General features: G+C 42.1%; 1 protein-coding gene across 4 annotated transcripts in view; it reads left to right on the top strand.

The window, feature by feature from the left end:
* The window catches only part of DCLK1 (doublecortin like kinase 1), a 551,424-nt gene that overhangs the window by 264,833 nt on the left and 273,199 nt on the right, over positions 1-13,392 (top strand). For all 4 annotated transcript variants that reach the window (XM_077484138.1, XM_077484139.1, XM_077484141.1 and 1 more), the window contains exon 5: positions 3,998-4,114. In XM_077484138.1, coding sequence (XP_077340264.1) covers positions 3,998-4,114 — 117 coding nt within the window. The remainder of the gene's footprint in view (positions 1-3,997; positions 4,115-13,392) is intronic.

Raw genomic sequence — 13,392 nt, 5'->3', positions numbered from 1 at the left:
AAAGAGGCTGAAAATCTCGGCTTATACTCGAGTATATACGGTAATAATAATAGTAAAAATAAAAAATTCTAAATACCATTTTTTTTTTAAAAGCAATCACATGACCTTTGTTTTCAGCTGCATAAGGTTCTTATTGAGCTGGGGGGCGGGGACTGCTGAAGGAGGTGGGGGCAGTGTCAACAGGCAGAAGAGAAATAGCAGGACACTGATCTTCCTGGGAAAATGCTGTGCAGGGAGGCATATCAGCCCAAATCTGACCATTGTTGTATAGGTAGGCTGTGCTCATGGGTAAAATGCAAAGAGGAAAACTGACCACACTGGGATGGATGTGTTTCCATGCCAGGTGTGGTCAGTTTGAAATAGGAAGGCAGGGAGACTGGCATGATCACTAGGTATTTCACACAAAGCAAGCAATACAAAGAGAACCCTTTTTCATACAAGTACGTTCTACAACAGACACATATTAGGAATATGAAATGTTGGGGTAACATACACTTTAGGACCCATTATATTTGCACCCAGGATCAGTTATGTTTTTTTTTAAACACATCTTTATACTCACACAAACCGTTAGCAAATAAAGGTGAATGCCTTCCTCAGAGAACAACAAGATGAAGTTCATGCTTTTATATCCACAGTACATTTAAAGCCTCTGGGGCCCGAGGGGTCTTTTACACCAGTACATAAGTAATGCAGTTCCCGTCTTATATATGCATGGAAACTACATTTTAAAAGTCCATTATTTACTATTCAGGTCATCAAACATTGCATGGATGTGAGTTTAATCCATTAGCCTCTTCTTTTTTCCATTAAACTCAATTAAAGAAGAGTCCTTCAAAAATGTACCGAGCGGTAAATAGATCACATCTGCAACTGCGCTTCTAAGTACCGTAAGTGTTTACATTGTGTTTTCTTCCTGCAAAATGTACAAGATGTACCCAGGTGTGCAGTATATCAATAGTAAGGTATCTTGTCCAGATGCTAATATTATACCAGCTGGAGAAATAATTGCACAAACAAAAGGATATCGTCAGCTAGAACCATAGGGGTAAAACGGCAAAGAACATCATCTGTGAAACAAGCCAGAGTCATATATTTTAACGTATTCCATAGGCCATCAGGAGAACATAAAAGCACGAATTATCTTGATATAATGGTAATGCTATTTTCAGATACCTTGGGGTGAAAGCTCCCTTGAGGATAAAAGACGGGGTACATTGAAGTAATACAGAAAACTTGTCTCCAAGGATTGTTCTAATTTCCGGGACACAACAGTTCATATGCAATTAGGGAATGGGGATTACAAAGATAAAATATAGTATACAATAGTTAGCTTAAAGGGGTTGTAAAGCTTTGTTTTTTATTTTCTAAATAGGTTCCTTTAAGCTAGTGCATTGTTGGTTCACTTACCTTTTCCTTCAATTTCCCTTCTAAATGTTTGTTTTTCCTTTGTCTGGATTTCTCACTTCCTCACTTCTCACATCTCCTCAGTAAACTTCACACCATTATCCGAGCGGTGTTTAGTCAGCCAGAACAGCTTACTGAACAGCTTACTGAGGAGGAACAGGAAGTGAGAAATTCAGACAAAGAAAAAAAAAACATTTAGAAAGGAAATCGAAGGAAAAGCTAAGTGAACCAACAATGCACTAGATTAAAGGAACCTATTTAGAAAATAAAAAAACAAACCTTTACAACCCCTTTAAAAATACCTTACAGGACGAGGTTCTGATTGATTTTAATGCATTCTATAGAGCAGAATAATGTTTTAATGGCAATGATTCATATGATAACAGATATTAAGTAATGGTTTTAAACTGTCACTACATAAAAAGTACAATCAAGTTAAATTAGTACTTAATATAGCATTTCTCTTCATGTATTTGTTCCTTTATATTAACAAGTGGGTTTTGATTTTCCAATGTATATCATATCATCCTCATTTGTGGGTTAGTTTCAGTTGATTTAGCTTAATCTGAATTACTTTATGAGGTAAGTTTATATAAAACCTTAAAGGGTAACTCTACTTTTGTGGGTAAACAAACAAATAAAAAAATAATAATAATATAGCTTATATAATTGCAACACAAGTCATATTTTAATTAAATGTTATTAAAAATTACCTTTCTTTTTTAATCTGCATCATCGTAGTTTCGCAGATGATGTACAGAACGCCCCCCAGAAATGTAATTTCCTGCTTCTGTGATTGGCTTACCGATTTCCCCAGAAGTCTGCACTAAGATACAAGTCAAATTGGCCATCACCAAATTTTTAGTGAGATGCTTCCAAAGGGAAATCACATCTTATGCCTTGTACACACGACCGGACTTTTTGACGGACTAGGTCCGACGGTCTTCCCGATGGACTTTTCGGCGGAGGTCCGACTGACTTTTTGAACGAGCGGACTTGGCCACACACAACCGGACTAAGTCCGTTCGTCTTGAACGTGATGACGTAAACGGGACTAAACAGGGAAGTTCCATAGCCAGTAGCCAATAGCTGCCCTTGCGTCGTATTTGGTCTGTCGGACTAACACACAGACGAACGGTTTTCCTGATTTTTGGTCCAGCGGATAGATTTGAAACATGTTCTATTTCTAGATCGGTCAGATTTTTTTTATAAAAAGCGGTCGGACTAGCCCATACATGGACTGATCCCGTCAGACCTAGTCTGCCGGAAAGTCCGGTCGTGTGTATACGCGGCATAAGAGTTTTAGACCTTGCTACTTTCGTCATTAGAACCCTGCACGTGCATCAGCTGCATTGATAATTATAAAGTCACTCCCATTCACCTTCACTTTGAATATGGACACAGACAAACAAACAGTTTTTTTCTTCAGAATAACAAAAAGGTAGGAATCTGCAGCAAAGTTTCTTAAAATCCTTGCAATGTACACAGATCACCCAGAGGGGAATGTTTTTTTTCTCAACAAAAGTGGAGTTACTCCTTAACAATGAAATTCCACTGAAAAAAAAACCCACAATTGATCCTGCCAGAAAATAAATTGAGTCTCTACCTTGCTATGGACTTTGCCTCTGCTGTACTGAAATTGCAAACACTGTATCAGTCATACCCAGTTCTCTTTTGTAAACTACGGAACACAACCCCCTATCTTTACTATAATACCAGGTGGTTAGGTAAAAAATAATAATCATTTAGAAGTATTGTCCAGGGTATACTGGAATGGTGCCCACTTGGCCATTGAAAGATGGTAATTAAGGGTAATTAAGGTAATTAAGAGGAGCTAAGCCAAATTATGAGGGTAATGGGATTTAGAGTGGCTTAGTGGTTAGCACTTCAGCCTTGACCTTGGGGTCCTTGGTTCCTGTCCCTTAGACCACTATCTACCTGGAGTTTGTATGTTCTCCCTGTGCTTATTGGTTTCCTCCCACACTCCAAATACATGCTGTGGGTTAAATGGCTCCTGTATGTGTGTACATGAGATGGAGAGCTTAAATTATAAACTCCTCGAGGGCAGGGACTGATGTGAACGTACAATATGTAAAGTGCTGTGTAAGTTGACTGCGCTATGTAAATATCTGCAATAAATAAATAATGGCATGCCTTTAGACCACTTTCACACTGAGTCGCTTTTCAGGCGCTTTCACGCTAAAAACAGCGCCTAAAAAGCTCACGAAAACGTATTTCCATTAAAATCAATGAACGCTTTCACACAGGGGCAGCGGGCTGGCAGGGCTGTGAAAAACTCCCCCTCCATTGAAATTAATGTAAAGCTCTTTAAAAGCGCTCAGTGTTTTTACTGGCAGGTTAGAAGTGCCTCATTGTGAAAGTGGCCTTAGATACACAAGCTCTTAAAAATTGTTAATGAACTCAGCTGACCATTGATGATTAATTGTTCTTTTCCACAGTCATTTCATATCAGTAGATTTATATTTTATAAAAGAGGACTGGTTCATGCAGGGAAGAAGCAGTAGTTTTCAATAAGCCCACTGTATTGGTGACACAGCAGCGGATTCTAAGATATAGCTTTCTCTTTCAGAATGTCGGGTTGTTAAATCTACTTCATACACCAAGCTTCCGAATATACCACGTCGCAGTGCAACCAAGAGCCCGGGACCATCCAGGCGCAGCAAGTCTCCTGCATCAACTAGTTCAGGTGGGTGCAAAAATCGAGCTGTGGAATCATGTATATCCAGGAATTGGTATCTGCACAAGAGCTTAGATTAAAATTTTAATGTTTTGTGTGTGAATAATTTTATGTCTCAAAATTTGTAAGAGAAAAACAGTCACGTCCACCTTATGCCCACTGCTTTCTAACTTAAAGTGGCATTAAATTCAAAACCAAAAATGTAATATATTGCATATTAACAATCATTAGATGTGGTGGCGGCATTCGTTTTCTTTTTTCTAAGCTTTTTCCCCCCCTCTCTTTTCACATGGTGATCTGGTCAGTAACACACCTCTTGTATTACTCTTGATGAGGGAGCACAGAGGTGCCTTTAGACAGCAGCATTCAGTCTGGGGGGGGGGGGGGGGGGGGGGTAGGTGTACTAGCAGATTTCAATACAATACACTAACAAATTGAAGCTGAACTCCATCTTTATACGCAGTTACAACAAACAGTTTTTTTGTTAACTTTTGGGATAAAGGTTTTACACAGATAAATACTATATAAGCTGATCATTGTAAGCACCCATCTTAGTGGTAAATGGTTTGTCTCATCCCTGTAACTGTTACATCTTCAAGAGAGCTTGTTCTTTTGAAAAACAACAGGCTTACTGTCTGGATCACCAGGTAAAATTAAAGGAAAGAAAACTTAAAGACGAGTTCCCCTTAAAAAAAAATAAAAATTTAAAGTTAGCAGCTACAAATACTGCAGCTGCTGACTTTTAATAATCAGACACTTACCTGTCCCAGGGTCCAGCAATGCAGGGGAATGAAGGTCCACTCGTCCCCCTCTCTGCTCTGCGGTGCAGGCATTGCAACTGTGGACACCCGGCTGTGGCTTCACAGCCGGGCACCCACTGCGCATGCTCGAGCGGTGACACGCTCTGGGACCTGTCACGTGTCCCAGGTGACTGACAGGAGGGATGGGGCAGAGCTGAGCCCTTCCTGCACCGAGGGGAAGTGATGTACCCAGCCCAGGCACTGAAGGAGGCAGACTACGAGGGACCCCCTAGCAACAGCCATTTAGAGGTGAGTTAAAAAAATAATAATTAAAAATGTTTTTTTTTGTTTTTTTTTAGGAATTTTAATCATTTTTTCTTTTTTGTGTGGAACACCACTTTAAAGTGTTAATAAACCCAGGACTCTGCATTCAATATATCTGGTCTCCCACAGTACACAGAACATGGAAATTCTATTATTTTAGTAAATATAAACTGCTAAATTCCTTTTCTTATCAGCAGTATATAGCAGTCTTGTGGCTTCTATCAGTTCCTGATTAAAGCGTGTAGCGAGGAATTTTCATACTGCACTGAACTGCCCTATCAGGATCCAGGACCCCTAACCCTCTGTCTGGACAGTGCTGATTGGCCATATGCTGATCACATGCACTCTCCCAAGAAAGAAAAAAAAACAAGCAATGCACAACAAACTGAGCATGTGCAGCCTGACTCCAGTAACTTTGTCTTATTCTGACCTGTTCTGGAGTCAGTGAAAGAAGAGGAGGATCTGTGTATACAGGACCAGGTGCCTTTTTACACAATGTAGAGGATTAGCCCCTTAGGTTCCACTGTGAGTATAACAAGCATGCTTTACCGCACATACAGACTGATTTTACTGTTGTGGGTTTAGTAACACTTTAATACAGCCACCACATCTAAGAATTGGTAAGCTGCAATATAACAAATGTTTGCAACTTTTCAACTGTGAGCTCTGTTATTGACCAGTTGCTTTCACTACCACCAAGGTGGAGGAAACAGGGAGGCTTTATCCGAAAGATTAAAACTGGTCTTACACAGTTCAAATCTTTTTCATAAAAAATTTGATTTTGGACGTTTACTCAGTTTTCTAACAGCTAGTGTATAGGTTCAAATCAAAGATCAATTTTGTTGTTAGAGGATGGAAAATTTTTCTTGACAAACAAAATTCTAACAGTGAGTGTACTTTTCAACAACGTTCATCAAGTCATTGATGGCATTATTGAATACATTGATGAGATTTTTCGTATGAATGTTCATGTCAGCATTTACTATATAGCCAGCTGTAGTCTAATCCTGATAGCCCTTATTTTTATCCAAATTCAAGCTTTCAGGATTTATGTGGTTGGCTTGCTTTCAGTGTTGTCATCAAGCACTTATATATAATAAGAAATGAACGTCTGGTCCTGGCACCACATGAGGCAGAGGTAGCTGTACACCGCTCCCACCGTCCTCCTCCTGAATCCCACTTAGCCCAGCCAGAACATCAGGAAGACCCCCTTTCATCCCCACTACCTTGTGAGATCACATGGATCACTTTGTGGAGCGATCATATGCTCGAGTGGTGTCCTTCACTGTACCCCCCGCAGGAGACGTGGCAGCAGGCACAGCCAAAATGGCAGCCACTTTATGCCCGGCAGAAACCTCAGTCTCCCACTCTAGCAGGAGCACTGGCCCCGGATCCTGCATCTCCAGCAGGCATTGCGCAAGCGGTAGTCACCCTGCTGGGCCCCACTCTGACGGCCAATGTAGACGCTTCCGTAGACAGAGGACTAGAGCAGCTCCACCTGGAAGTGCAGGCCCAAGCCCAGAGGATTGCACATGTGGAAGACAGACTATCATCCCTGGAAGATGATGCCACTGCTAACTCAGCAGTGATAGCCCGCATGACTGCAGAAAATAGGAACATATAGGACAAGCTTGATGATCTGGAGAATCGTACCAGAAGGAACAATTTGCGCATAATTGGACTGGCAGAATCAGTAACCAACATCCAGCTCACAAATATATGCGCTAAAATCATTCCTGAGCAACTGGGGATCAACATACCCTGCACTATTGAACGCGCCCATCACCTTGGTCAGTACACGGAAAGTCGTACTAAGCCCCAGCATGTCATCGTCAAATATCTAAACTACTCTGACAAAAATGCCATTATGCAGAAATTTTGCCACACACGCTCCCTGTCTGTTGATGGCACAAAACTGCTGCTTTTTGCAGATTACTCAATGGAGGTGATGAAACAACGTAAAGCATTCTCCCCAATCTGCTCAAAGTTATATAACAACCAAGTGAGATTCTCCCTGGCCTATCCGGCTAGCCTACGTACCAAAACACACGGGGATATCTCATTTTTACCTTACCAGATGAAGAGGATCAATACCTTACTGTCTTTGGCACAGAAATGGAACACACCAACTCTGCAGAAGGTTCCTCCTCAACACTGACTACTTCTCCCTCTGCATCCCACAAACAACAACGTAGCCCGACTAATCCGCTACATCGGAAATGTACCCCATGAAATTCATTGAACTATAAAAGCGTTTTTGTATTGTATAAGAGCATTATTGTAGCATGCCATTGTTCACCCTGGAACGCACAAAGCTTTGATGTGGCATCATTGCTTTTTCTGTTCTTAACACATCTTTGCTCTATGCCCCATTCCTTCATAAAGACTAAATTGACTGAAAACTGATATTTCAGCTTTGGATTGATGTCAACCATTGCCCTAAAATGAGTAAACCTGTCACAAACCTGGGCAATTCAATTGAGCATATGATGAAAAATTCAAAATACACGAGCAAAAAACTGTATGTCTGAAGGGTCAGTACATTCAGAAATATAGGCAGCCTCCCCTTCCATTTAATATTCTAAAGTACGCAGCGCTTTCAAACTTAAAATCCAAATAGTGAAATGAAAAAAATGTGCTATATAACAACAGCAATAAAGTGATAATGCGCTAAAATACATACAATATTCCAAATAAAGTGCTTTCATGCGGGATATGATAAATGCCCATATGGTGAGAAAAAAGCAATCAATAAAATCCTTAAAACAATATAATGGTGAACCAAACTATAAAATCCTTATTAAAAAAAAAAGAGTAGCTTGCCTTCCAACACAGCTGCCGAAGTGGCCTATTCCACTGGCTCCTTGTCAACAGTCACTCCTTCCGTAGCTAAACCATCATGCATGGAGGAGTCCCCAGAATTATTCGACCACAGTGTTGGGTACATGCTGCTGGAGGATGCGCAGTGATTTGAAGGCTCCGATGTTGGTTCCCAAGTTGAGGAAGGAAGTAACGTGAGCCTAGAGAGAGGGGGTGCCCAAGAAGGACAAGAAACTGGCAGTCATGTTCCCCCAGCTGCAGCATACTGCCAAGTTTGCTCCAGTGACGAGGAGGGAGGGGATGATGAGGTCACTGACTGTACTTGGGTGCCTGAGAGGAGGAGGAGGAGGCACAACTCCAACGAGGCAGGATGTTTTCTAGGGGGCAGCTTAAGGGTAGCCACCCTATTGCATAACACCACAGAGCTCCGCAGGTGCCGTACGCTTCTGACTCCCTGCTTTAAAAGTTCCTTCGTGTGGGTCTTTTTCGACACGTGTGCAGCGGATCGCACCGTTGCTGTTTGCAACTTATGTCTGAAGCAGATCGAGCGTGGCCAGAACAGCAGCCACTTGGGCACCACGTGCTTGACCAGACATATGATGACCTGCCATGCAGTCTGTTGGCAACAGCATTTGAAAGACCCTCTTCAAAGAAAAAGGTGGACTTCTTCTTGCTCCTCATGTGGGATCTCCAAATCTACTATACCTCCAGTCCTCTCAAAGACCTGCAGTTAGAGGAATAAAGGTAAATAATTGGTGTCCCAAGTACTTGCAGCCAACCTGCTATCAGTACACCACCATCTGATTTTAGCAGGCAAAATTCCCTACCCCTGTTGCTGAACCGTAAAAAGAAATTCGGTCCCAGCCATCCACATGCTCATGAATTTGTGAAATGTGTTGTACCTCAGTGACAGGTTTCAAAGCGCCTTTTCATTTCAGGGAAGGATATTCCGGCTCTATACCAGCATGTGGAAGGCAATGTTTTGGCCTCGTTGGACAGAGCAGTCAGCAGTAAGATGCATATTACTTCTGACTCATGGTCCAGCAGGTACAGCGCACTGGGTAACTCAGCAGGAAGCTGGGAAGGATGCAGGACAGGGTTCAGTGTTGTTGGAGCTTGTTCCGCTACCATGCCTCCAAAATGCTAGTGGTGATTTTGCCACAGCTCTCCTCCACCCCCTCCTTTTCTTATTCCTCTATGGCCTCTTCTGCAGATTTTGCCTCTGAACCAGCGGTGCTCCGTAAGCGCTCAAGGGGCTATGCAAGCAGTCAGGCTAAAAGATGCCATGCAGTGCTTGAGTTGGTCTGCCTAGGGGACAATGGCCACACTGGGACAGAGATTCTGTCAGCTCTACAGGGGCAGGCTCAGGGGTGGTTGACGCCACACCAGCTTCAGCCAGGAATGGTTGTATGCGACAATGGCACCAACCTTCTCTCAGCCCTCTGACAGGGACACTTGTCCCATGTTTCATGTTGAGCACATGTCCTGAATTTGGTGGTGCAGCGGTTCTTGAGCAGGTACCCAGGCTTACAGGATCTCCTGAGGCAGACCAGAAAGGTCTGTGTTCATTTCTGCCGGTCATACAATGCCAGTGCTAACATTCAAAGGGAATGCAGCCTGCCCACCAACTGCCTCCTTTGTTACATGCCCACCAGGTTGTAATGCTGCCACGGCTGCACACACAGCAGAGGGCCATCGATGAGTACCTGTGCGAGTATGGCACCAGGACAGGGTCAGGGGAGCTTGGCTTCTTTGTGTCATGCCAGTGGCTACTGATATAAGATGCATACACTGTCCTGTCACCATTTGAGGAGGCCACAAGGATGTGAACAGCGACAATGCATGCATCAGTGACACTGTCCCTCTAGTCTTCCTGTTGGAGCATACGCTTTGTGGAATCATGGACAGGGCACTTGAGGCAGAACAGGGGGAGGAAAAGGAGGACTTCCTTACCTCTCAAGGCCCCCTTTATCCAGATAGCATTCCCGCAGGCCCGCCAAACACACAGGAAGAACAGGAGGAGGAGGTTAATTGTGTCAGCGTGGATGTAGAGGATAACACTCAGCAGCAGTCTTCAAGAGATATTTTTCAGTCCCCAGAAATACAAGGAGTTGTACATGGCTGGAAGGAGGTAGTTACAGATCATGTGATCCTTAGTGACCCAGAGGACTCAGAATCGAATGCCTCTGCAAAGTTACGCTGCATGCCCTCCACCATTCTGCAAAGCCTGCGAAAGGACCCTAGGATTTGTGGTATCAAGGAGAGGGATCATTACTGGCTGGCAACCCTTCCTGATCCACGTTACAAGGATAAGGTTGCAGAACTCATCCTGCCTTTGCAGAGGGAGCAGAGGATGAAACATCCTCAGGAGGCCTTGAAGAAAGGTTTGTGAAACGCATTTCCAGACCCTAGGAGGTTACAATTTTCTTGTGCTGGACAACGTGTTACTGTCGTTTCGTTCAGTCAGTGGAGAAGGTGGCTGATGCTTTTAAACAATTTTTTAGTCCTCAGCGCCAAGGTCTGATCAGTTCAAGCAACCACATTCATAAAAATTAATCAGTCTTGGATCAGCAGCTATCAAGCACCTGATGCTGATGTAACTGATTGAATTTGCAGGCATACTAAGGACAACCCCTAGACATGGTATTTAAAGGAATATTTAATTTTTATTATTTCACTTTAAGCATTATTAAAATCATTGCTCCTGAAAAACTGCCATTTTTGAAACTTTTTTTTGCATTGGTACATGTCCCCTGGGGCAGGACCCGGGTCCCCAAACACTTTTTATGGCAATCACATGCATATAAGCCTTTAAAATTAGCACTTTTGATTTTTTTTACGTTCGTGTTCTATAGACTTTAATGGTGCTTGTGTGTTAGAACTAATTTTTTACCTGTTCGCATGTTCTGCTGCGAACGGAACCGGGGGGCATTTGGCTCATCTCTAGTCCTGCATAAGGGGATCCCTGTAACCCCCGAATTATATTGGTACAACTTGATGTACACAAATAAAGTCTATCCTAGATTTATACCACTAAAATGGTACCTGTCCCCTCACTGTACAAAAAAAAAAAAACAGAATGGCTAGGCAAGTTTTTTTGAATCACATACAAGTATCTCAGCAAAACGAGCCGGTGGGACTCGGCAACATGCAGGAACGTGTGGCCTGCCATACTCGGCAACGTGTGGCCTGCCATACAACATGCATGTGTGGTTTTTAAAGTGGTATTAAACCCAAAACCAAAAATGTAATATAATGCAGCTTACCAATAATTAGACGTGGTGGCTGCATTCATTTTCTTTTTTTAAGCATTTCTTCCTGTTTTCATCTGCTGATCTGGTCAGTAACACATCACCAGTATTAGACTGCCCCCACTCTGGATGAATGAGAATAGGGGGTTCCTTTGGACAGCAGAATTGTCAGTCTGGGCTGATGGGAGTGTTAGATTGACTATCAGATTTAAATACATTAACACATTGAAGCCAAACTCAAGCTAACACTTTTTAAACAGTTACAGCTAACATTTTTTTTTCCTTTTTTGGGATAAAGGTTTTACGTAAACCAAAAAAAAAAAAAAATCTGATCATTACAAGCACCCCTGCTAGTTTTATCTCATCCCTGTAACTGATATATTCTGCTGGAGAGCTTGTTCTTTTGAAAAACAACAGACATACTGGCTGGATCACCAGATAAAATAGAATAAAAAATGCCTAAAAAAAATGAAAGATGCAATACAATAAATGTTTGCTTTTGAGTTTATTACCAGTAACATCATCCGTGTCTGGCCTTTGTGTTCTTTTGGTAATAGACTGGAGTTGAACTTTAAATAAAACCCATTATTGTATGGACCAGGTTATATTATTATTTTTGTTTCAAATGTTATGCTTTTTGTCACAGTATAAATGTTCTGCAGCATCCAAATAAGGAGAAAGTGCACAAATCACTATCCGTTGTTTTTTTTTCTATAACACATTGGTATGGTTCCTGTGCTGATAAGCACATTTGGATACAAAGGATCTATTGTAGAGACAGTACATTACATGTAGCATTTTGTTTGTACCTGTCTTACGTACATTGTGTGCTGCTGGCTTTGTTACTTTTTATGGGATGATCGTCATGTCAATACTGCCACAGAATGAATGGATGAATGATTCAGCTGAGTGATGGCCGTGACCTGGAATGTAATAACAGTTATCATCTGTTTTAAATCTCTCAAAATGGTGTGATGTGCTAAGTTGTATCATCTTGAGCCTGGGAGAATGTGAGAATCCATATATATAAAGCTCAGCCTTAAAGCCTAGCTAAACCCAAGAAGAAAAATGTAATATGCTGCAGCTTATTAGTCCTTGGGTTCAGTGGCTGCATTGATTTTCTGACTTTTTATCTTTATTTTCACTTTCTGATCCTGCCAATAACTCCTTAACGCATTGTGCAAGCCCACCACAACACACACTTTTCATTACACCACAATGCATCATACGCTCGTTTTGCTGAAACGTCGGTATCCTATTCAAAATAAATGCTGCCAAACGCGAAATACTCTGATCTATGTGTGTGCTACTCAGGACAGAGATATGAAAAGGGCTTAAAAATTGCGGCTTTGTAGATTGGTCTAATAGATTACTTAACCACTTGCCCTTCGGAAGATTTACCCCCCTTCATGACCAGGCCATTTTTTGCGATACGGCACTGCGTTACTTTAAGGGTCCTTTCACACTGGGCGGATCAGTGATGATCGCCCCATGGATATCCGCTTGCTCAACAGGGATCGCTCCGTGGATCCCCCCTGAACAGAAAGATGACAGGTCCCTCTCTGCACACTGCGCAGGGACGGACCTGTCAGAGCGCCGCTCTCCCCTATGGGAGATCGGATGACGACGGGCCGCAGAGATGGAAAAGTAGGTTTTTCCTCCATCACACTTTTTCAGATCGGAGAGGATCAGATGTCAGCGGATGTGTCACCGCTGACATCCAACGCTCCATAGACCTCTATGGAGCCTCCGTTCAGGTCCGCCTGAAAAACTGACAGGCGGACCTGAACGGATCGGCCATGTGAAAGAGGCCAAACTGACAACTGCACAGTCATGCGACGTTGCACCCATATAAAGTTTGTGTCCTTTTTTCCCCACATATAGAGCTTTCTTTTGGTGGTATTTGATCACCTCTGTGGTTTTTATTTTTTGCTCTATAAACAAATAAAGACCGACAATTTCAAAGAAAAAAACTATATTTTTTACTTTCTGCTATAAAACACATCCAGAAAAAAAAAGAAAAAAATCGAATTTCTTCATCAATTTAGGCCAATTCTGCTACATATTTTTGGTAAAAAAATAAATAAAAATCCCAGCATTTTGATTGGTTTGCACAAAAGTTATAGCGTCTGCAAACTATGAGATATTTTTT

Source organism: Lithobates pipiens, unplaced genomic scaffold (genome assembly GCF_037356315.1).
Source record: "Lithobates pipiens isolate NorthernLeopardFrog02 unplaced genomic scaffold, aLitPip1_a1.2 Scaffold_16, whole genome shotgun sequence".
Classification (NCBI taxonomy): domain Eukaryota; kingdom Metazoa; phylum Chordata; class Amphibia; order Anura; family Ranidae; genus Lithobates; species Lithobates pipiens.
This window is presented reverse-complemented; position numbering and strand designations above follow the sequence as displayed.